The 23,887-nt window shown below is 50.4% G+C and overlaps 1 protein-coding gene across 1 annotated transcript in view; it reads left to right on the top strand.

Moving 5' to 3' along the window:
• LOC128148297 (fibrillin-2-like) overlaps positions 1-23,887 on the top strand; it is a 116,356-nt gene that overhangs the window by 69,009 nt on the left and 23,460 nt on the right. The window contains exons 10-30 of the mRNA XM_052801985.1: positions 523-675; positions 1,337-1,534; positions 2,225-2,368; positions 4,989-5,108; positions 6,607-6,732; positions 7,219-7,341; positions 8,060-8,335; positions 8,738-8,791; positions 11,194-11,319; positions 11,699-11,824; positions 12,675-12,794; positions 13,593-13,730; positions 13,811-13,861; positions 16,060-16,185; positions 16,790-17,017; positions 17,165-17,290; positions 17,666-17,794; positions 22,348-22,473; positions 22,807-22,932; positions 23,302-23,424; positions 23,735-23,860. Coding sequence (XP_052657945.1) covers positions 523-675; positions 1,337-1,534; positions 2,225-2,368; positions 4,989-5,108; positions 6,607-6,732; positions 7,219-7,341; positions 8,060-8,335; positions 8,738-8,791; positions 11,194-11,319; positions 11,699-11,824; positions 12,675-12,794; positions 13,593-13,730; positions 13,811-13,861; positions 16,060-16,185; positions 16,790-17,017; positions 17,165-17,290; positions 17,666-17,794; positions 22,348-22,473; positions 22,807-22,932; positions 23,302-23,424; positions 23,735-23,860 — 2,865 coding nt within the window. The remainder of the gene's footprint in view (positions 1-522; positions 676-1,336; positions 1,535-2,224; positions 2,369-4,988; positions 5,109-6,606; positions 6,733-7,218; positions 7,342-8,059; positions 8,336-8,737; positions 8,792-11,193; positions 11,320-11,698; positions 11,825-12,674; positions 12,795-13,592; positions 13,731-13,810; positions 13,862-16,059; positions 16,186-16,789; positions 17,018-17,164; positions 17,291-17,665; positions 17,795-22,347; positions 22,474-22,806; positions 22,933-23,301; positions 23,425-23,734; positions 23,861-23,887) is intronic.

The following is a 23,887-nucleotide window of genomic DNA, read 5'->3' as shown; positions in this document are numbered from 1 at the left end:
GGGTCAGTGGGGGAACCCATCCCTGACATCTCTCATTAGTGCAGAAACTCTGGTGAGAGGAGGGAGACACCTGTAAATAATCCCATTTCTTTGGGCAGGTGAGGAAGCACGGGATGAGGTGGGGGACCGCATCTGTTTTCTGTTCTGTGAGTTCAGCCAGAATCTGCTGAGTCAGCTTGTCCTTCCTGCAGGGCAAGGCAGGCAGCTCCCAATGGAGAATCCAATGGGGAGGGATTGCCCACCTACTGCCTGTTTCTGGCTCTTGGTCAGGCTCCTTATAGTATTTAGGAGCCTAAATGGGAATGTGAGATCTGATACTGGGGAATGAGGCCTGGCCCTACAGCCTTGATGTGCTCCCGATGGAGGTGCTGGAGAACCTCATGATCTGGGAGGATGAGGCAGAACAGCAGGTCATATTGGGACATTGGACGGCCAGAAGAGATGCTATTTGGAATGGACCTGACCAAGAATATGGTGATGAAATGCTGTGAATGTGTCTCCTTCTCCTCTCCCTCTCTGCAGACCAGCGGATTGGGACGTGTTTCTCTGCTTTGATCGGGGGTCGCTGTGCCGGGGACCTTCCTGGCCAGTACACCAAGATGCAGTGCTGCTGTGACTCAGGGCGTTGCTGGGCCATTGGTCAGACTCCAGAGATGTGCCCTGTCCGGGGGTCTGGTAAGTGCAACCCAAAGGACCTCCACCTGCTGCTTGGCCAACTCGTGGCTCTGATGGCCCTAGTGGTACCCCAGGCTTGACGTGGAGAATCATCAACGTAAAACCCAGAGAAAGGTCACATGGGGATGCTGGCTCTCCTGCCTGGGTCTCATCTGAAGTTGAGCCACATGAGTTCAGCCAAAGCAAGAATTTATCCCTTTCCTCCTACCCCTTCATCTCTCTTTGGCTTCCACCATAATTGATCCTTGGAGCCAAATGAGGGTGAGCCCAGGCAGCAGGAGGCCTTGAGGAGGCACAGCACTGTAGATAAATCTCTCTGCCGCTCTTCTTTCATCACCAGCTCTGAGCAGGGCAGAGCTTCACAGTGTCTGGCACCGTCCTGTGTCCTGTCCTTTCCTGCATGAAGGGAGCCCACGGTGCCAGCTGTCCCACGCACCCTGAGAAGCCGTTGCCAAACACCCCGGCAAGCTGTGTCTCATCATCTGCTCCAGAGTGAAGGGTGTTAAAGCCCTCCTCACCCATCTGCCCTGTTCCCATCAGCACCCACTCTCTTTGCTCCCTGCCGGTCCGTCTCCATCCCTCTGTTCTCTGCGCTCCGGCAGAGGCAGGAGGGGGATTCAGGCACTCTTGGAAAAGCACTAAGGCAGCTGTTTTGTTTCAGATGAGTACCGCAGGCTTTGCATCGAAGGACTCCCAGTCGTGCCAGGGTTCCCTGGGAGCTTTCCAGGAATTCCTGGATTTGGGCCCAATGGTGTTGGGCCGGGACTCAACGGGCCTGGAGGCATCGGACCAAATGGGGCAAATGGACAAGGCGGGATCCCAGGTCTGCCTGGAATGGGCCCAGGAAGTTCAAGCATTGGTAATTAAAATTACTTTCTTACTGTGCTGACCCAATTTGGCTGCCTGTCTCAGAACACAGGCAGCGTGTCTGCCTGCGTGCCGGCCCGCTTCTTTGAGCCATGCACACATGAGCAAAGCGCCCATGCTCTTAGCCAGCTACAAGGTTTATTTTGATGTGGGGGGAGTGATGGGATGTGACACTAATGCTGTGCAAGATGCTGAGCCCAGAAGCAGATCAAACAGCATCTGCTGGCAGAGCAAGGGAGCTGAGGCTGGCCCCGGCACAGAATATCTTTCTAATTACCAAATAGGAATGAAGCTTTCACGTCACCGCCTCACACTCTGCCTCCCCAAAACAAAACTGTTTTTTTCACCACCTTGGACACCCCTTCATGTGCATCCCTGTATAGCTCCTTGCTAAGGGCTGAAGCCTGTGAAAATGCACTGGATGTCAATAAATATTGATTCCCAGCTTGCTTCTGAGGGGCTGTGCCATCTTGTGCGTGTCAGTGGGGTAGGGGCATGCCACATACTGCAGCACCCCGCAGAGATTTCTGAGGCAACTGAGTTTGTGTCCACAGCCCCATGGTTGTTCAGGGCTGAGGAGCATCGCTGATCTGTCATGGTGTTTGGACTTACTGACCCTGCTTCCTGGGAACAATCAAGGGAGCTGTAATCCTCTACCTGATGCTGTCTCTGTGCTTTCCAGGAACCGCCACTTTGAATCAGACCATTGATATCTGCAAGCATTTCACTAACCTCTGCCTGAATGGACGCTGCATCCCCACCCCATCCAGCTACCGCTGCGAGTGCAACATGGGGTACAAGCAGGATGTGCGCGGAGAGTGCATTGGTGAGTAGGCTCTGCCTGACACGCACACAGATCAGCTCCAACCATGCCCCATGCCTGCTCCTAACAGCCCCTGGAGCTGCCCCCCCAACAGCCCCCATCCCACTCAGAGCTCCCCACAAGAGGCTGGAGATAGAGGGCTCATGTCAGGTAATGAAGCAGCATGACAGAAAGGGTATGTCTGCCCCGCAAAGAACACCCAGGGTGACAGCTCTCCTCTGCTAGCCACAACATTGCCATTGGCTTAGCTGCTTGTCACTGCTTGGACAGACTCCCAGCACCGGGCTGGTGCCGATGGTCCCGGTGGCCAGTTCACACCATGGGAAGCCCCATAATATAACCAGCCCTTGGGGGGCACCAGTAATCAGGGAGCAGCAGGAAGGGCAGCGTGCTCCGCCAGTTATTGGGCTGCTGCCTGCTCTGCTTACGCCACAGGCTTAGGCTGCAGCCCCAATGGTCACCCCAGCTAGCTGGTAGCTGTGCAAGCCTACTCAGAAGCTTGAGGTCTCCAAGGAATTAGAACTAGAAGGATGGCATCTTTCAGAAGAATTACCATTTTATAAGTAAGTAAGTGGGCTATTTTTTCTGAGAACTATAAGGAGACTGTCCTGCTGAAAGGAAATGGTGTCCACCCACCACATCTGCAAAGAACAGCCTTCCTATGCTGACATCTCCACCCAAGCAGACCTCCCAAGGGCTGAAATAACCGTCCAGACCTTAGGCTGTATGGAGATCCAGCACCTGGAAGTCCCCCTAGCACCTGAAGGCAGTGGTGAATGTCATAGCCCAGCTATGTGAGTATGCCCAGCTAGAGGAACTCTTCAAACAAGTAGCTGTGTTACAAGAGGAGCTCAACAGGCAGCATGGTATTTGGCAATGTAAGTAAGAGATAGATATGTGGTACTGTGTGCTGTCCCAGGCTGAGTGACAGCCCTACCTCAAGGCTGTGCAAGGGGGAGGTAAGCCTGAATTCAGCCTTGAGCTGACCGACACAAATAACTCAGAAGATGAAGGAGACTGGACCCTTATCTCTGCTGAGGGCAGAAGGAAGAACCTTCCTCTGAAGTGCCCCTATGGAAGAGATATGACGCTCTAGGTCTGGAGAACAAAAAGCACACGAGTAACGGACAAGATCCAGGAAAAGCCAACCATGCAACCTTGATCCAGCCCCCCACATGCATTAGGACCAGTGCCACCAGAAAAGCCCATGAAGTATTAGTAATTGGAGATTCCTTACTGAGAGGTACTGAAGCACCCAATTGCCATCCCCCCAATTTCTCTGGAGAAGTTTGCTGCCTGCCAGGAGCTCACATTTGCAACATCACTGAGAGGCTGCTGCAACTGGTGAACCCTCCAGATTATCATCCACTCCTACTATTTCATGTAGGGCCTAGTGATACTGCAACAAGGCAACTTAGAACAACCAAAAGAGACTATATGTCACTGAAAGCAATGTTGAAAGAATCTGGAGCACAGGTGGTGTTCCTCTCTATCCTCCAAGTCAGAGGAAGAGGTTCAGGAAAGAGGAGAGGAATTGAACAGGTGAATGCCTGGCTGCATGCCTGGTGCTATACTCAAGGTTTTGGCTTCTGTGATCATGGATCTACCTTTGAGAAGCCAGGTCTGTTGGGAGCTGATGGGGTTCACCTGATCAAGTGGAACAAGAAGGTCTTTGCTAAAAAGGTGGCCAGACTTACAAGGAGAGCTTTAGACTAGATTTAGAAGGGGATGGAATTTTGAGCAACAAAGAGCCAGGGGATGCTGATGTATTAGGAACCAACAGGGAAACACCTGTGAAATGCCTGAAAGGAATAAGGGTGTGTTCCTCTAAAAAGCTGAGAGGGTTGATAGCCCAGCTGAAGTGCCTCTATACCAATGCATGCAGCATGGATAAGAAACAGAAGGAGTTGGAAGCCACTGTGCAGCTAGAAAGCTAAGCTGAAATGCAGTGGGACTAATCATGCGACCGGAGCACTGGAATTGATGGCTATAAACAGTTCAGAAGGGAAGATATGTTGAAACTCATGGAAGATGGAGGTGATTAGAGACAGCCAACCTGGCTTCACCAGGGGCAAATTGTGCCTGACTAATCTAGTGGCCTTTGATGATAGAGTGACTGCATCAGTGAAAAAGAGGAGAGCTACAGATGTCATCTACGTGGACTTCTATAAGGCCTTTGATATAGTTCTCCCCAACATTCTTACCTCTAAATTGGAGTGATATGGGTTCAGCAGATGGACTGTTGGATGGATAATGAATTGGCTGGAGGACGGAGTCCAGAGTTACAGTTAATGGCTCAATGTCCAAGTGGAAAACAGTAATGAGTGGTGTCCCTCAAGGGTCCATACTGGGACCCATACTATTTAATATCTTCATCAATGACATAGATAGTGGGATTGAGTCCACTCAGCAAGTTTGCAAATGACACCAAGCTGAGTGGTGCAATTGATTCACCTGAGGGAAGAGATGCCATCCAGAGGGACCTTGCTGGCCGTGCCGTCAGGATGCTGAGCACTGGAGTTGAAAGGACGGGCTCAGCAGCTCACAGGAGGCCTTTGTAACCTGTGCTGGTAGCTTGCTGTGTATAGTGGTGACTTACGGGTTTAGGCTTTTCTTCTTGCAGATGTGGATGAGTGCTCCAGCAGCCCCTGTGTGCATGGAGACTGCGTGAACACACCTGGCTCCTACCACTGCAAGTGCCACGAGGGCTTCCAGAGCACCCCCACAAAGCAGGCTTGCATCGGTAAGTATTTTCTGTCTCTCCTTTTGGAGAGTGCTGCAAGAGTGTCAGCAGGGTTATCAGAGATATAGGTACCAAAGGAAAATGGTTGTAAAGGGGAAACAGAGCGAGGAGTCCCCAACACCAAAAAACCTCCCAACCAGGTGTGTGATAGGATTTCAGAACAACTTAGTTGAGCTGCCAGCAGTGTCCTGAAATCTGTCTAGAAGTTTCCTCTACCGTTATCTATCTTAAAATTGACTAGAGGCAATCAAGGAACTTACAGAGTCCTTTTCAAGAGCAGAACTCTATTTAAAGCTGACAACATTTTGTTTTGACAAAAGATAGGATTTTTGAGGAATGTTTGTATCAATGTAGGGATTGCGATTTCTAGCAAAGTTGCTCTGTCAGTGTCTTGCAGCAAGATGGTGCTCTAGATGAGGGAGTGCTAAAAAAAGAATAGTGGGAAGGTAATGTCCCGTGTGAACAAGAAACAAAGGCAGATTTCCCTGTCAGTGCCTGACCTTTGATTTTTTTATTTTTCTGTCAAGTGGTTTCTGATTGGGGGTTTCCAAAGGACCCCCCCAATTGCCTAACAATGTGAAAGGCTTTCCTAATTTCCAAACTAATCTTTTAAGCTGAATTCTTCTTGTGGTTCTCTTTCTGGCCATGAAAATTCATCACTGTCTCCTTTACAACATTTTTTACATGTTGGGGAACTGCAACTTGTAACCTCCCTGTCATCTCCCTTCTAGACTAAACAAATGCAAGTCTCTCAATCTCCTCTCATTGGTAATGTTTCTAAGCTTCTCATTGTCCTTGTTTTTATCTTCTCAACTTCCTCCATTTTGTCCTTATCTTTTCTAATGTGTGGTGCCAAAATTGGATGTCATTCTTCGGCTGTGACCTCTCTGGCTGTCAGGACAAGAAGAGGTCCCATGTGGGTTACACACAGCTCTTCTGCTGATACAGCCCCAAAGGTTTCCTTCTGTGCAGGGCCACCCCATTTCATCTGTGATTCAGACCCTTTTCTGCCAGGGTCCTTTCAAGCTAACTTCTCCACATTAGGAGAAGTCTACAAAGGGTCTGGATCATCCATTGCTGCTGGGGCCAGACTATCGGTTTTCAGTAATTTGCTCATAAAGTAGCTCATCCTGTCTTCCCCAGCTCTTGACAGAGGGTCAGTAACAACGCCCTACCTGAGACAGTCGTCTTCCTTTCTTTGATAATTTGAGTTGCAAAGGGGGCCTTGGGGCAGAAGGTTGACAAAGACATCATGGATGGTTTGAGATCCTAGAGCTCTAACCTCACAAATGTTGTGCTGCTTCCAGAGCATGCAGAAAGCTTTTTTCACATCTTTTCCATCTCCTGTAGCTCATCCAGAAGGGAAGAGTGTAATCCTGGAGCAGGGCACCCTCTGAGTGTCTGAGAGCACTTACCCGGTTTTCTCATGGAGCATATTAAGCTGGAACTGATTCTCACTCCACCTGCTGCTACTTTCTTATGTTTATTTCTCTGCCAGATATTGATGAGTGCATCATGAATGGAGTGATGTGTAGGAACGGCCGCTGTGTTAACACTGATGGCAGCTTCCAGTGTATCTGCAATGCTGGCTTTGAAATCACCCCTGATGGCAAGAACTGTGTTGGTAAGCTATTTACTGATGTGCCTTGGGGAGGTTGGGACTGAGCTGAGACTATGTCCTCCCTGGGGATCGGTGGTTACTTTAATCTGTGCTGTAGTCCCTTCATCTCTAGGGCAGAGTGCATCTTAAAATGAGAGGACTGAAGTAGGAAGATGTTTTTATAAGGGTGCTAGTGCTCCTGGAGTGCTCCTGTAGGTTTTACGGTCCAGGAGCATGAGCAGGGCTGGGTCTGGAAGCAGGACATTTTCCAGCAGCCGGTGTCTGAGTCCTGCTGCGAGCTGCACCGGCTGAGCAGGGTACCGAGAGCGGCAGGGACGCAGCAGGACAGCTGTCACCAGGAGAAGCAGTGGGAACTCTGCCTTGAGGATTAGCACCCACTGCCATAAGAAGCAATTTGACCATGAGATGGGGGACAGAGAGTTTTTGAGCACAGGAGAGTCTTGCTGCAGCTCTCAGGCTCAGCTCATGTTTTCTGTTTGTCCTCCCCAGATCATGATGAATGTGCCACGACCAACATGTGTCTCAACGGGATGTGTATCAATGAGGACGGCAGCTTCAAATGTATCTGCAAGCCCGGTTTTGTGCTGGCTCCCAATGGGCGGTACTGTGTCGGTGCGTAGGTCCCCAAGCTTGGTCTCTGCCCTCTTCCCAGCCAGCCATCCACATTCCTGGGGACTTGCGATGTGTCTGAGGCCAAGGGAACCTGAGAAAAACCAAGCCTGTTGCCAGGCATCTCCTGCTCTGCCACCAGAAATTACCCCCTCACAACAGAATGAGCACAAGGGAAAATGTTCTTGCATCTCCACTACTTCAGCACAAATTGGAGCTTAAATCATCTTTCTGAAGGAGGTTAAGCAGGGCTGTGAAGCTCTGTATGGCCAATGTGAGCTGGCAGCAGTCATCTCCACAGCTTTCCCAGCCTCTACAGCACATTCCATTATGGTTTGTGTGCCACCTCCCAAAGCCAGGAAGGTTAGGATGTGAAGGCAGAGTGGAGAAAGGAGGATGAGGAGAACATAGCATTTCTTCGATATGCTGCTGTGACATGGGGTGAATTCTGTGGGTCACTGCCCCATTAACAGAGCAGAGACCAGACCCTGCTATTCTGAGAAGGGGCTGGGTCTCAGGAGACTGAAGAAGCCCAGATCCCTGTTCCTTCCCTTGAACCATTAGGGACAACCAGCAGAGCATGCAGGGGACATGATGCTCTAAACTGCACCTCTGGCTCCCTCTTAGTCTCCAAGTCTCCCTGCAAAATAGTCCAAAAGCCCTGTCTGTGTGTCCTGCTGCCTGTGGGTAGGTAACAACCAGTTTGTGCTTCCTCTTTCAGACATCGACGAGTGCGAGACGCCAGGAATCTGTATGAATGGCTGGTGCATTAACACAGAGGGCTCCTTCCGCTGCGAGTGCCTCGGGGGCCTGGCTATCGGGGTGGATGGACGAGTCTGCGTGGACACCCACATGCGCAGCACCTGTTACGGAGGCATTAAAAAGGGCACGTGTGCTCGTCCCTTTCCGGGAGCAGTCACCAAGTCTGAGTGCTGCTGTGCTAACCCAGACCATGGCTTCGGAGAGCCCTGCCAACCCTGTCCGGCCAAAAACTCTGGTGAGCTCCTCTTCCATCTGAGTTTGCAAAAAGCCAGGAAGGTGCTCGGAGACATTCTGGGTCCCTGACAGGTTGACAGGTCCCTGAGATGGCCTAGCAGCTTGGCAGTGACATGGGAAAGACATAGGCAGTGGGAAAGGGATGCCATGCAGTCAACAAATTTAGGTCAGATCCACAAATCTGATGCTGATCTCGTTGCAGGGATTCTCACAGTGTTGGACTACTAACTGCAAGTATCAGCTCTAAAATACACATTCCCTAAGTATAAACAGACACTGCTTGGAAGCCCACAGCTGACACTTTAACAAACAAACAATGAATCCAACGCTACCCAGAGTTAATGTCACTGTGATGCGTGAACTGTCTAGAAAAGCTAATGGCTCTGTTGTGCTTTCTACACAGCTGAATTCCAGGCACTCTGCAGCAGCGGCATTGGAATAACAGCTGATGGCAGAGGTATGTGCATCCCATGTACCAGATTCTAGACAGGCACATCTAATGTCACTCTCAGCTTGCTTTCAGCTGCTTTTAGTGGAGTGTGCATGCATCTGTGTGACTGTGGGAGCGTATGCCATGAGAGACTTGGCACTGCGGAGGGTGTGCTGGAGAGTTAGCACGTTACGCCTGCGTACGTGAGAGCTGTTTGTGAGTAAGCGCAGGATAGCTTGCAGAGCCTGGGTGGGTGTAAGTGCATGCAAGAACCTACCTCTTAGTGTTAGTGTTAGTGAGTGTCTGTGGGTGGGATGTGAGCTTGGGCACAGGGGGAGAGGGATGCTGTGTGTCTTTTCTCCTCCCTAAGGCACCACGAGTTAACGTTGAGCAAGCATCCCTGAGGACTGTGTATTGAATCAAGTGGTTGATTCCTGGCACCCTGTGGGAACTGCATTTCTGGGGATGCACACACAGAGTTTGGCTTTACTCCCTGCTTTGATGGGAATGAAGAGCGTGACCAATTGCATCCTCTTGCTTGTTTCCCTCCTCTGCCCTCCAGCTCCCTTGGTCGCGGGAGAAGAGGGTTCGCAGTCTCCCAGGGAGAGGGAGGTGATAAGCGCGTGTTGGGATGTGTTGCCAAGGGGCTGCTTTGAATTAGACAGCTGTGCAAGAGGTCAGGCAGGCGGCTGCGCTGCCAGCCCTGGGCAGTGCTTGGATCAGCAGGAAGAGCACAAAGCAGCCAGATAGCTACGGCCTTTCAAAACTTTCCAAATGGGAATGAGCCAGAGGCAAAACCCTGGTGGCTTCTTGGGCTTCCTTCCAGGGCACCGTGTCTTGGCCGAAGTCAGTCTCAGGCTAACGATAAGATGCTTTCTAGCAAGAAGCTAACGTCAGACATGCTCTGGTCAGCCCATCACTGCCCGCAGCCAAGACTACGTGCACTCAGCGCTCTCCAGGGTTGCGTTTCCCTGGGGATGTAACTGAACTCCAACTGCATGGGGAGACAAAGACCAGCAGTGTCTGGGAAGCCCTGGCCTGGGCTGCTTGCCATCTGGCACTATGGCACCGCGAGGACACTGCTGTACGAACACGAACCTGCCCTGTTCTGTGGGGAGGCTGGTTCTTGCCAGGGTAAAATCTCTTTGCCTGGGCACCAGAGGTTTACTCCAAAAAGGCAGTGAGATGATGCTGATGCAGAGGAAGAGATGCTGCCCACCTGGCTGCCACCCTTCTGGGTTACTCTCCGCATGCACAGGGCACTTGGTGCTGTTGACAGGGGAGGGAGGCAGGAGGTGGGTGATGACAGAGATGCCCACAGCTCTCCCTGCCAGACGTTCTGCAGACCTGAGCCCAAGCACTATGTGCAAGAAGAGGCTGTGGAACCCACCACACCTTGCTGCAGAACTGTCCAAAAATCTCTCAGTTTGGGGCAGATTTGTCCAAGGCACTCTGCAAGTCTTTGAAGCCGAGGTTTTGACATCCTGCAGAATTTGGCCCCTGTCCCAGGCCCTGCCCTCACCCAAACATAACACTCCTCTCTGTCCCTGCCCCACCACCACCACACATTCTCCAGGGCCAGGAACCAGGCAGAGGCCACAGGTTCTCACTTCTCTCTTTCCAGGCTGCCCAACCTGCTTTCAGAGAGTTCTTTATGTCAGAAATAGGGAAAGGAAATTTACTTTGGCCCGATCAGGACTTCTTCTAGCCTGGCAGCTGTGTGGTCAAGCTCCCAGCTTGGGGACTGTGGCTGGGCTAGGAGATACAGACTGTTTGCCGTCGGAAGCGCTTTCCTGTGACCACCTAGCTATGGACATGACCCTCTGCCAGCCCAGCTGCCCACAGCGTGCTCTCCAATATGTCTGAGTACTCCTTGCCCTGTTCTGCCCCCAGCAATGGTCACCTGTGGTAGGGCTGTGTATGCGCAGGCAGGTTGTGCATCATGCTCTTCCCTTACCCCAGTTGGCCCCCGCATTCTGCTCACACCACCTTATAAACAGCTTCTTCCTCCCACCTTTTCCAATAGGAGGGATAATTAAATGGTCTGACCTGAGTACCTGGGATAGAGATACTGTAAGGAGACTCAAGAATGTAACAGAAGGACCTGAGAGCCCTTGATATGGAACCAGCTCTGGGCTTATCTCAACCCCTTATCCAGTTCTCTCTTCCTGAGCTCAGAACCCTATGCTAGATCAGCTGTGTATCCCCAGGACAAAGATGCCCAGCTCCACAGCACCAGAAGGAGAGGAACAAGGCTCCCCAGGACCTACTAGGTCAAACCAGGAGGGTAGGTAGGACAGGAAGGAGGGATTTCTGCAGAGGCATGCCCCAGCTGGCTGTTGACACCAAGAAACAATAAAGAATTAGGGGGTGGGAGTTTTCTGTATTTGCATTTGCCGCGGTCCATCTAATTTGACTTCTTTGTGCAGACATCAATGAATGTGCCCTCAACCCCGACATCTGCCCCAACGGCATGTGCGAGAACCTGCGTGGGAGCTACCGCTGTATCTGCAACCTGGGCTACGAGTCAGATCCCACGGGCAAGAACTGTGTGGGTGAGTTCAGGGCAGCCCAGAGTCAGTGTGGCATAGGGAACCACGAGCTCAGGACTGGTGGGGAGAGGCTGGCATGCACTCAGCGTATGAGACTGGGAGCCAGATGCAGATCTCCAGCTGCACAGGAGCCTGAGGTGATACAGCAGCTGATGCCCTCGAGCACTGTCCCCATTCAGGGCTGCCTTGTCCACATGGAAGAGCACAAGGTGCTATGCGAGAAACTACGCATACATGATTTAACATACTTTCCACATTGTATTGCTTTGAGGTCGGTACTGCATTTCTGTGCCTCTCAGGCTGCCAGAGCTCTGTAGAGCTGGCAGAGTAGAAGAGTGGATGCTGGTGCCGTAGCTCAGAAACCCCATCTCTCTGCCCACAGACGTTGATGAATGCACTGTCAATCGTTTGCTGTGTGACAACGGACTGTGCCGCAACACACCCGGCAGCTACACCTGCACGTGCCCTAAGGGCTTTGTCTTCAGGACAGAGACAGATACCTGTGAAGGTAAGGTGACTCTGAAGGCAATGGAGAGCATCTTCATAAGATGCAAAGAGCTATGGCCTGAGGTCCTGCCTGAAAGCGAGCTCAAGGTCTAATGTGTCTTTGGTTCCCTTTTGACCGCAGTGGTTTGAACTGGAGCAGGTCCAGGCTTTGGGTTTGTGGGTTTGGTTTTTTTTCCTAGGAAGAAATTTCACACTTCATTCAAAACGGTGGACATCCAAACCCAGAACATCTGGGCTTTTCAGTGGCTGAAAACCAGAACGATTTCCTCTAGGGCCCCAAAATTTTAGCTAAAACCTGACCAAAATTGCAAGTTTGGGGGGTTTGATTGAAAGCTTACAGTTTGGAGTGGGGGAAATTGTTTCCTGACCACAAAGTCCTCAAACATTTGAGAACTGGCACTTTGCACATAAATGTCTATTTAGAGAAAAAAAGTGATTTTCTGTAAAGAAGGTGAAAAATGGCAAATGCTGCGTAGCCTCACATCTGGTTCAGACAGGTACACGAAGGCCATATTCAGCACTGTGGCTGCTCCCATCTTAGCCAGGAGCAGCCCTGAGTGACTGAGTCCATCATTCCCCAGTAGTTGCACCAACCACCCTCAATCCATCCATTCCCTCAATCCTGAAGAAGCTCACTAATTTCACGGTGTCTGCTGTCAGTGCCCATCCCCCTTGAGATGGTGCATACTTGAGTTGTACATGCAGGACTCCTATGCTCTGGACTGGTGATCCTCTGAACAGTTGAAAAACTGCTTTCTTCACGTTCTTTGCTTCTCATCTCCCCCAGTCTCTGGCCCAGAAAACTGGGTCCCACGGCACTCACTACAATGACAGTCCCTTTCTTCCCACAGACATCAATGAGTGCACCTCTAACCCTTGTGTGAACGGTGTCTGCAGGAACAATGCTGGCTCCTTTGCTTGCGAGTGCTCCCCTGGCAGCAAGCTGGACCCCAGTGGCACCATCTGCGTGGGTAAGGATGTGGCCTTCTACAGGCAGCTCTGATATCAGCAGTGCCCATCATCACCCCTTGTTGTTCATCCGACGCAAGTCCCATGCTCCTGCCTTAGGGATGGGGATCCTTTGAGGCCTCCCTCTCTCACCTAGTGTTTCCTTGGTTGTTGGTAACAATTAACATCTTTCTCATGCATCCAGGGAGCCTGAAAAGCTGCAACCTCAGGCAGCGCTCTGAGCAGTGTGTCAGACACAGAAATCCCCAACTGTGCTGCAGCAATACAAAGCACAGACACGGGGTCCCAGGGGATCCTGCAGGGCATCAGGATGGTGGGTTCTCACTCACCAGATGGGTTTGTAGCGTGCTGACATTAAGGCACATCAAGATGAAGTAGATCCCTTCTCATCAAGACGATGAGAAGGTACCCACTTCCCACTCCTAGATAGTCAGGGCCTTGCAAGGCTTCACAGGGGCAGCTGGAGAGAAAGGACTATTTCTACCCAGAAGAGGAGCAGGCTTGGAGTAGGAAAAGGGCAGGACACAGAACGACACGATAGCAGTTGTATCAGAGCACAGAAATACTGCTCCACAGCACAGCTGTGAGACAGGGCTCTGGGCACCAGCACAGTTTGTGTCCGTGTTGCAAAGTGCTTGGCCCCACAGCCTAAAAGATAAAGTGATGCCAGAGAGCAATAGTCATACTGCAGCTCAGGGATATTTCTCCTAGCTGCTTCTCGTGGCAGTCTGGCTTCCATGAAGCTGAGAACCTCCATGAAGATGCAGCTCTTCACTCACACCTTGTTTTTGCCCCTACAGACAGCATGAAAGGGACATGCTGGCTGAACATCCAGGATGGGCGTTGCGAGGTGAACATCAACGGGGCCACGCTGAAATCGGAGTGCTGTGCTACGCTGGGAGCAGCGTGGGGCAGCCCCTGCGAGCGCTGTGAGATCGGTAAGGCTCTGCTTGGCACAGAGATCAGGAAGGCAGGAGGCAGCCCATTTCTTTGCTGACGTTCCTCTGTTTTCTTGCAGATACTGCCTGTCCCCGGGGATATGCTAGGATGAAGGGGGTCACGTGTGAAGGTAAAGTACTGCAGAGCACAGAAGGCTTTTTTTATTGGGAACATGGTCATTGTTTATTTGTTGCTACCCTGCATCTTTGATTCTGGTGGGGGATCTACACTTTCTGGCCCTTTGTTGGACTCTCTCCAGTATGTCCATCTGTCTCTTGTACTGAGGACCCCAGAACTAGACACAGTACTCCAGTTGTGGCCTCATCAGTGCTGAGTAGAGGGGAAGGATCACCTCCCTCAACCTGCTGGCAACACTCTGTCACGACCTGGGCTGGACAGATCAGGGAGTCGTGTTGAATTTGAAATTCCCTCGGGCTAAATTAAGGTGAAACAACACCAAATGATCAGTTAAACATTTTATTCATGACAGAAGCAAACAGAACTTGGGAGGCATAACAGTAGATGGCGGGGTTTCTCACAACAGGAATTGGCATGAGACTACCTCCGTAAACTGTGTAACCCGTGGTAACCATATACATCAATTCAGGGAAGAAGGAGATCCCTCCCGTTGAGTCACGAGGTTCAGAGCAGACCCCCTTGCTTTCTAGACTCCTTCTCAGAGAGGATCCCAGGGGCAGCTGGATCCACTCCTAGTCCCAGACTTGGTCAATGGTTTTATGTCTTAAAGGGATGAGGTGTAGGGATTATGGATAAGGAAAAGGAAAGAGAGAACAAGACAGAGAGAGAAAAAGGAAGAGAGAAAGATTTCACCGGTCCTGGGTCCAGCATTGGTCCAGTCAGCTGAGGGATCCAGTTCCAGTGGGCTTGCGCACATGGGGCTTCAGTTTGTGTCCTTTTATCATCTTTACCCCTCCTTTGGGCAGGCATTCGAACTCATTAGGCTACTTAGGTGTCCTGATCAGTTTGTGAGCCTTTGGGCTTGGGCGTCATTTGGGGAGTGACTTCCCCTTCCCTGCAGACGTGATCTTTGGCCATGCATGGTGACCTGTCCTGCTCAGCATATCAGAACAGCACATCAGAACAGGGAGCTGTGCACCCTCCAGCACACCCTCCGGTCCTGGGTCCTGTTACTGACGGGTGCTGATCAGCTTCTTTTCACCTGGGGTTCCTTTCTAGGCAGGTTTCCTTGTTATGCACAGTTCGTAGTTAAGCAGAACTTGCCCCACCACAATGTTTGAGACATTAACTCTTTCAGTCTCTCACACACTCCTAATGCAGCCCAGGATACCATTAGCCTTCTTTGCAGCAGGGGCACATTGCTGCCCTCATGTTCAACTTGGTGTTTACCAGGACCCCCAGGTCCTTTTCTGCCAAGCTGCTTTCCAGCTGTGTGACCTCCAGCATATAGTGATGCATGGGATTGATCCTCCCCAGGTGCAGGACCTTACACTTCTCCTTGTTGAACTGCGTGATGTTCCTGGCAGCCCATTTCTCCAGCCTACTAAGGTCTCTCTGGATGGCAGCATGACCTTCTGGTGTATCAGCCACTCCTCCCAGTTTTGTATCATCAGCAAATTTGCTGAGGATACGCTTTACCCCATCATCCAGATAACTAATGAAGATGTTAAACAGGATCACACACAATATTGACCCCTGGGGTATGCTGCTAGTTGCTGGCCTCCAACTAGACTTTGTGCCACTGAACACCACTCTCTGGGCCCAGCCATTTAGCCAATTTTCAATCTACCCATTGTCTGCTCAACCAGCGTGTACATCAACAGCTTGTCTGTGAGGATCTTATGGGAGACAGTGCCAAAGGCCTTACTGAAAGCTAAGTAGACAATATCCACCACTCTTCCCTCGCCTACCAGGCCAGTCATTTCATCACAGAATTTTATCAAGCTCATCAATCATGACTTCCCCTTGGTCAATCCACGCTGACTACTGCTGATGATTTTCTTGTCATTCATGTGCCTGGAAATGGGTTTTCAGGTTTAGCTGCTCCATCAGCAGTACTCGTGTTTGTGAGTCCTGGTGCCGCTCTGTCAGTGCTGTGCCAACTATGGATGTGTGCAACAGGACCACCCTGTCTGTCTCTGACAAGGCTTCGTAATGCAGCCTCCTTGCAAAAGTGTCTGGGCATGGCTGTGGCTGTGCGTGGAGCATGTGGTTTTCATTGTGACAGGTTGCCAGTTTTAGTCTGGCGGGCAGCTCTGGGCTCCTTCCGCCTCCTCCAGGAGCTCCTCAAGGCCATACTGGGCTTGGCCACGTGCCACTCTCATGCCCGTCTTGCTTTTGTGCCAACAGATGTGAACGAGTGCGAGGTCTTCCCTGGCGTCTGCCCAAATGGACGCTGTGTGAACACGGCTGGCTCCTTCCGATGCGAGTGTCCAGAAGGACTGACCCTTGATGGCACTGCTAGGACATGTGTGGGTAAGGACACCTCATCTCATCCAGATCCTGGCTTCTGTTCAGCCCCCTCTACAGAGGTCCCACCACCCCCTACCCTACATGCAGCAGTCTTGGGAATTGAGTGATGGCACGTCGTACCTCATAAGGGCTGCCAAACCCATCAGCCTAACCAAGGCAAGGCTGCCATAACTTCATGTCCCCAGGTCCCGCCAGTAATGCAATCATTCTCCTGGGGTGAACTTCAGGGGTAGCCAAATAGATAACCTAACTGGTTAATGACACAGCCCAGCAGTCCTAAAACAACTCCTGGCTGCTTTCTGGGCACACAGTGACAAACCTGTGCCCATCATAGGGCCATCTGCACTACTAACTACACCACGGAAGGTCCATTCTCTGGCCCTGTTGCCAACAGTCACAGGCTGGCCATGTCCGTACTATTACATCTCTCGTAGCATCCCAAACAAAGTGACCTCATCCAAATGGCCCATACCTGGGCATTGTTTGGAGGATGCCTCAGCCAAAGTTGTTCCAGGAATCTTGATAACTATGTCACAGAAAATGATATCTCTGGTTTTACCAGAGGTTAGGTGCTGAAGACAAGGGCTCAGCTCTGTTCTCTCACCAGACGTGCGTGTGGAACAGTGCTACATGAAGTGGGATGAAGATGAGTGCACGGAGCCTCTGCCGGGCAAGTACCGGATCGACATGTGCTGCTGTTCTGTGGGCTCAGCCTGGGGCATCGATTGTGAAGAATGTCCCAAGATCGGCTCCAGCGAGTACAAGGCCATCTGCCCGAGGGGACCTGGCTTTGCCAACCGAGGAGATGTGCTTTCAGGAAGGCCCTTCTACAAAGGTGAGAAGAAAGAGGGGAGCTGCTGATCGTGGGCTGTGCTCAGCCCATCTCAGCTGCAGCCCAAGGAACGTGCTGCCTGCCCTGGGACCCCAGGTTCATTGCAGACATCCCCTCCCTGAAACACTGCTGTTCTGCCTTCACCCACAGATGTAAATGAATGTAAGGTCTTCTCTGGCCTCTGCACTCATGGGACCTGCCGAAACACCATTGGCAGTTTCAGGTGTCTCTGTGGCAATGGCTTTGCTTTGGATGCTGAGGAAAGGAACTGCACAGGTAAGGGAAGAGTAGCCCCCCCCTCCAGATCTCTCTTGCCCATCTTGCTGCCTTGCCTGCTTTGTGGGGTGTTTAGCATGATGGTGGTACCCAGAGGAGTCATGGCAGTTATCTTGGGGACATGCTGAGAAGCCAAGGGCAGGACCGTGAGCAGAAGGCGGCTCCTCCTGCTCGTGGGACGAAGGATCAGTCCTGCACCAGAGAGAAAGCTTAACTGCTGTCTCTCCCTTCAGGAAAAGGAGTTCCTTGGTCTGCTGGGTCAGACTTGCCAGTCCTTGTTCATTGAATTTGATGTGCAGTACAGGCAGCCCAGTGCCAGCTGTAGTGGTGCTTGTAGTCTGTCCTGCCTCCACTAGCTGGTCTTCATCCCCACAGACATCGATGAGTGCCGCATCTCACCAGACCTGTGTGGCCATGGCACCTGTGTCAACACGCCGGGCAGCTTCGAGTGTGAGTGCTTCGAAGGCTACGAGAGTGGCTTCATGATGATGAAGAACTGCATGGGTAAGGACTTGTCTCTGGGGCAGGGCAGCACCCTAACTCTTTGGCGACAGGAAAGAAAGTAGCTGGTGCCAGATCTGACAGAGGGCTTTGTGCCAAGCTGCTCTCTGTGCGTCTGGCTGTCCGGCTCTCTGCTCCCTGGTGTCAAGCGAAATCTCTTCATTGCCCTCTGGGGAATTGTGGGAGTCCCTGTGCTGCAGAGAGCCCTGGCAGCCTCTGCTCTCCCCAGGGTAGTGAGTCTTCTGCCTTGCTTTGATTGCAAAGGCAGAACTGGGCTGAAGGGCAGCATGTGTAGAGAGAGGAATGCTGTGCGTGTAGCTGAGCGCCATAGATGTAACCCTGGGAGGACAGCAAAGCATGTGCAAAGTGAAGTCAAGGGGTTCATGAGACACAGCACAGGCTCTCTAAGCTGGAGGACATAAAGGGAGGGGCCATGTCCCCAGCAAGGCTTGGCTTGAGCCCCAGACCCCTCCAGAGAAGGAGGGCAAAGAGACAGAGCTGTAGCCTCTGCCTCCTGCGTGGATCTTGTGCCTTACGTGGGCCAATAGTCCCTCGGTGACAGGCCCCATGCTGTCTCTGCTAGCAGCGCCCCAGGGCTCTGCACCATGCAGAGCAAGGACAGACTGTCAAAATGTTGCCAGACTTGGGGCCAAAAGCGGGAGCCTTCCCTCAGAGACCTCTATTTCTGAGGACCTCCTGGACCAGAGGCCAGCACCTAGGCTGGTGGTGTCCCATGAGCTGAGGAAGGAGACTGGCAGCCCAGGCCAGCATCAGGGAGGACTCTGGGTATAGTGCCAGACCCAGGTGAGCATCCTGGGCTCTTCCTGCTATGGAAGGATGGCAGGACCATCGTTGGTCCTGCCCTGCCACCTCCTGGTCACGGTTACCTCAGCTGTGGGAGCCCACAGGGCAGCCCACGCTGGGAGCCCATGGGGCCACCGACCAGCTTTTCTCAAGTTCTTTCCCATCCCTTTCCTGCTTGCTATACCCAAAGGACATTTTCCTGCAATCGCAGTGCAATATTGCCTTCCTTTTTTACATAAGGCTAAAGCCTCGTATTTCCTTTTTCATCTTGTACTCGTTCGTGTACTTGTACAATGTTCATTCTCCTTCATTTTGTACTCTTCCTTCAATTCGACTTTCTCTTGCACCAAACCTTGGCCACTAACCTTTCCTCTTGTTTCAGCCACCAGCAGCTGGAGCTTGAGCCTGGCATTGCCACGGAGCTGGGACAGGATCCATGACTGGTGTTTTCATTCCTGCTATATAGGGAGACGGCAACCTTTATACTGGGGATTGGCTAGTACACAGTGGAGCTCTGCCAGGCCGGCAGCTTGAACTCGATGGCTGTGAGCTCCAATTCTCATACACACTTGGCTGTTTCCTTTGTGTGACGTCTGATCTCCTACTTCTTTCAGCCTTGTCTTACCCATCTATTATTTATTCTGCCACTGATTATTTACATATCCACACTCTAAATGTACACCCATCTCCAGACATTATTAATAGCATATGTTCAACCCTTACATTAAACCATGTATTTTCAAACACCATTGCAGAATGTTTCTCAACTTGCAGATCTTTTTGTGTGGTACCCTATCCATGCCACCACTGTTATCTTCTTTCCTTGGCTCATCTACCTGCCCTAACTGATGTCTCACATTCCACATCAGTCATTTTAATCCAATTACATGTAGCTTGGTCCCTTTTCTAGGTAATATATGTTCCTTGCAAGTAGCTGTCAGTTATATCATCATTAGACCACTGCTGAGATTAGTAGACCTATTATTTCCACTCCTATATTAGGAGACATATTAAGCTTTGGTCTTTATAGCACTGCTTGGCCTCCTGCTGTCATTGCACATCCTACAGCCATGTGCCATTAAATCAAATGCCTCCGCTGGCATGAGAACACGGAGATATACCTTGCTCAGCAAGAGGTTCACCATTTGATAGCTTGTGTCTCTTCTAGCTCTGAATCTTGCTGATTTATCCAATCTGGGGGGGGCTTCTTTCCACTGAATCTTTTCTAAAATGACTCTCAACTTGGTCTCACTTTTATGTGACACCTAATCAACTGTTGCTGTTTCTGCACCTTTCCTTGGGATCTGCAACAATTTCATACCAGCCTCAACCATTAATCAGGCCCCTGTCCAGTTCCCCAAACATTTGCACAGACCAAGTCCTTCATGAGAAGGTCTGGTAGACCATCGACATTCTTCTACCCCACCCTATTTCCAGTTATAATTGTTAAGGGCTCCCTTTCACCTGCCCATTTAATCGTCCTTTATCCTCAGATAATTCTTTACAGCTCCTCCCATCTGGCCAATGCTTGTTTTTATTCTGTCAGATTCTCATCTGTTTTCAATTTAATAATTCTTGTTTGTAGCTTAAAAAATCCCATCAATGACCTCAGTACCTCAGTTCGTCTCCAACAACTCAGCCAGACTGTTGCTGTCCTCTAATTCCTGGCATACCATGTTCTTCTTCTCATCTGTCTAGCCAGACTAACTTGTCTGACTGACCTAGCCGTAATATTCTGCTCTTTCTGCTTTGGCTTGGACTTTCAAACCACTTCAATCTGTGGTATGATTCAATACCATTTATTTATTTTTCATATTTGATTCTCTGGATTCTTTAAAATATATCACCGCCCTGCCACTGGAATGGTTTTCTGTCTTTTCCATACAATTTGTAGCATGAGTTACCACAGCTCACACTGATCACCTTCCTCCTTCTCCTCCTCCATTTCTGAGATACCGAGAACGTCACAGTCCCCACTGATGGCCTGCTGACTTCTTGCAATAATGAGATTTCTGCTATCTTTATATAAGAATGTTGTGTTTCATTGTTCTTTTTTTTTTTTTATGCTATTATCTGCACAATTCCACCTTATCCTTTTTTCTAGGTGACAGGGGATTGAGTCATTTCACCCCAAAGTGTGTTGTGACACTACGGCATTTCCCGTGGTCAAGGATTAACTTCTTCCCATCTGTGTTTGGCAAAAGAACTTGGCTTCAGCCTCATGAGGGAGGAATTCTTTCCAGCCCCTGGCAGTAGACAACATCAGCACTGAACCTGCATCCTGCAATTCATTAGGAACAGTCTCCCACCATGGAGAACCAAAGGCATGGGTCCTGTAGGACTGTTTGATAGGGGCCCGTCACCCCATTGTCAGATGTATTCCAGGCCACTTTAGCTGTAGATAAGCTGAAAATCTCATCAGAGTGTTTTACTCAAGTAAGGTGAAAGATTCCATTCTTAATTACAAGGTTGGGATCAGTAAAAGAAACATATGAGAAGAAATGGGTTCTTTAAAGATATCTGATATCACTCCCTTTGTCTGCTGTCACTAAGGGGTTCTTGGGGGCATTTTTTAGCTCCCTTAGTTCATTTATGTTACACCCAATGGCTTTGTATTCTGAATGCACATTTCTCAGAGTACAACTGTGGACACATGAATCCTCTGAGCAGTTCCAGGCAGGCTTTCCTTTTTTTGCTCTCTTGCTGTCAGTGCAGGACATCTTGAGTCAATTGTAGGGGCATGCAAGAATGCAAAATCTTTTGAATCTATTCTGGGACCAAAATAGAGAACCTCATTCTCAGACTCCTGTTTCCAAAGTTAGAGGATCAGATTCAACCAGCACTTGCCCTTCCAAAGAGCCTAACTTGCACTGTGAAACACCACAAGTATTACAAAGACTGTTACCTGTACAATATCAGAGTAGATCACAAAGAGCTTTCTCCAGGGGCCATGGATAATGAAACGATAACAAGGCTTCCCAGTTTTGATGCTTGCCGTGCTTCATCTCCTCCTTCTGTTGGTTTTTGTTTCCAACCATCACCAGTACACCATTCCTGTAGTTTTTCTTGTTTGGGTTTTTTAGTCTGGAATTTATAAACTTTTCTATCACTTTTTTTTTTTTTTTTTTTTTTCCATTTTTAATGCCAGCAGCCTGGTTTCATCTTTGGCTGGATCACACCTCTCTCACACCAGTTTAATCTATTTCAGGAATTTCTCCAGTTCCTAGTAAATTCAATCCCTTTGTCTATATGTGATTTTTTTCAGAAATGTACAGACTGTTTCCTAGCCCTGTGTGTGATACTGTAACTACTCTGAAGGTTGTTACCAAGAAAGCCTGTCTGTTAGTCTTCTATCAAACTACACATCTTCCGAGGAGCTCTCCCTCTGCTGATGGGACTTGTGAAAATGTACTAAGATGGGTGGGGTGCGAGCTAGGAACTATCCTTCTAGACCTTGCTGGCTAATCTGCACAAAGCTAATCACTTCTTTCCTCCTGATGTTACACTTTACGTTCTACTGAGCTCAAGGCAAGAGTTGCGATTTCCCAAAATGCGTACTTCAACCGTAAGTCCACTGGACTCACCCAAGCCCTGGATTTGCTGCCCTGTCAATTTTGTGAAGTCCTCTGTTTTGGGATATATCCTGGTGATGGGACTGTGGTGCATGGCACCAGCACCACCCCATTATCCCCGTTGTCTGGAAAACCCAACCAAAGGGGACAATCCACCGCATTTCATGTCATTCTCTGCAGATATCAATGAGTGTGAGCGGGACCCACTGCTCTGCCGAGGTGGGATCTGCATGAACACAGATGGCAGCTTTGAATGCATCTGCCCACCTGGACATGAGCTGACTTCTGAAGGGAACACTTGCATAGGTGAGATGATGGAAAGCTATGTTATGACCAGAGTCTGCTCAAGGGTAATGATACAGGGAGACTTGGATCTCATGCTGGGCACATGAATCTCTCCTTCCAATCCCATGTGTGGGTAGAACACACTCATCCAGGAAGGACTGAGGTCACACCCAGGGTTTCATCTCATTTATGATGTCTGTTGTCTACCTGCTGTTCACTGAGGACTGACCAATGGGGCAATGACAAATTCAATTGGGAGACGGCAGTAGGTGGGGGTACCCAGGAATGCATACCAAATGATGCACAACGAGGTGTCAACACAGCTGGCTGCTCAAACTGTTCTTCCCACTGCAGATATCAACGAATGCTCCCTTAGTGACAACCTGTGTCGCAACGGACGCTGCATCAACGTCATTGGTACCTATCAGTGCGCCTGTGATTCGGGCTTCCAGGCCACACTGGACAGGCAGGGCTGTGTCGGTGAGTGCTCCCCTTTGCCAAATAGCCATGCCAAGACCCCAGTACACATCCAGAACCCTCCTGGCCTCACACCTCTTATAATGCTCAGTGCGGTGTCTGTGGGTAAGGCAAGGGGGGAACCTCCTGGTTGAGCTACAGCCAGGTTGGCACTACTGGTAAGGGGCTGTCATCAGCTGTGAAACTACTGTGAGCTGCAAGTGGTTGGCAGAGAAGGCAAGAGGTGTTTTCTTCTACCTGGGCGAGCTTTGCTTCCTCTTCAGCACCCCTCCCACCCTGTCTCTGTGTACTGGCACTGTACTGGCAATGCTGCAAGGCACGTATCCCAGCCCTTGACCCAAGCAGCTGCCTGACCTTTCTCTTCTCCTCCAGACATTGACGAGTGCACCATAACCAACGGCGGCTGTGACACACACTGCTCCAACTCGGAGGGCAGCTATGAATGCAGCTGCAGCGAAGGCTACGCATTGATGCCAGACAAGAGATCATGTGCAGGTGAGCAGTCAGCTTGGCTCTCGTAGGTGCAGCCCCAGGGACTTCTGCATCCATTGCCAGTCAGCCATAGTGTTGGCTTCAGGGTGAGGGGGTCTCATTTTTAAGTAACTTCCAGAGAGATTATTTCCCTGGACGGATGTTTTTGCTTTGCACTGCAATGTCCAGCCCCTCATTACAGGCCCCAGGGTCCTGTAACTACATGATTTGGAGCAAAGCCCCTCCTGTGACTCCCTCTTGCCCTTTCTTGCTCCCACAATATCTTTTCACTGGCTCTAACGTCTTTACTTTGGCAATGGTCTCCTCTCTGTAGATATTGATGAATGTGAGGATAATCCAGACATCTGTGATGGTGGGCAGTGTACTAACATCCCGGGCGAGTACCGCTGCCTCTGCTTCGATGGCTTCATGGCATCCCTGGACATGAAGACCTGTATTGGTGAGGACACGGCTGTGCCCTGGGCAC

This window comes from Harpia harpyja, chromosome 11 (genome assembly GCF_026419915.1).
Source record: "Harpia harpyja isolate bHarHar1 chromosome 11, bHarHar1 primary haplotype, whole genome shotgun sequence".
Taxonomy (NCBI): domain Eukaryota; kingdom Metazoa; phylum Chordata; class Aves; order Accipitriformes; family Accipitridae; genus Harpia; species Harpia harpyja.
Note: the sequence above shows the minus strand (reverse complement) of the source record. Positions and strands in the feature narration are given on the sequence as shown.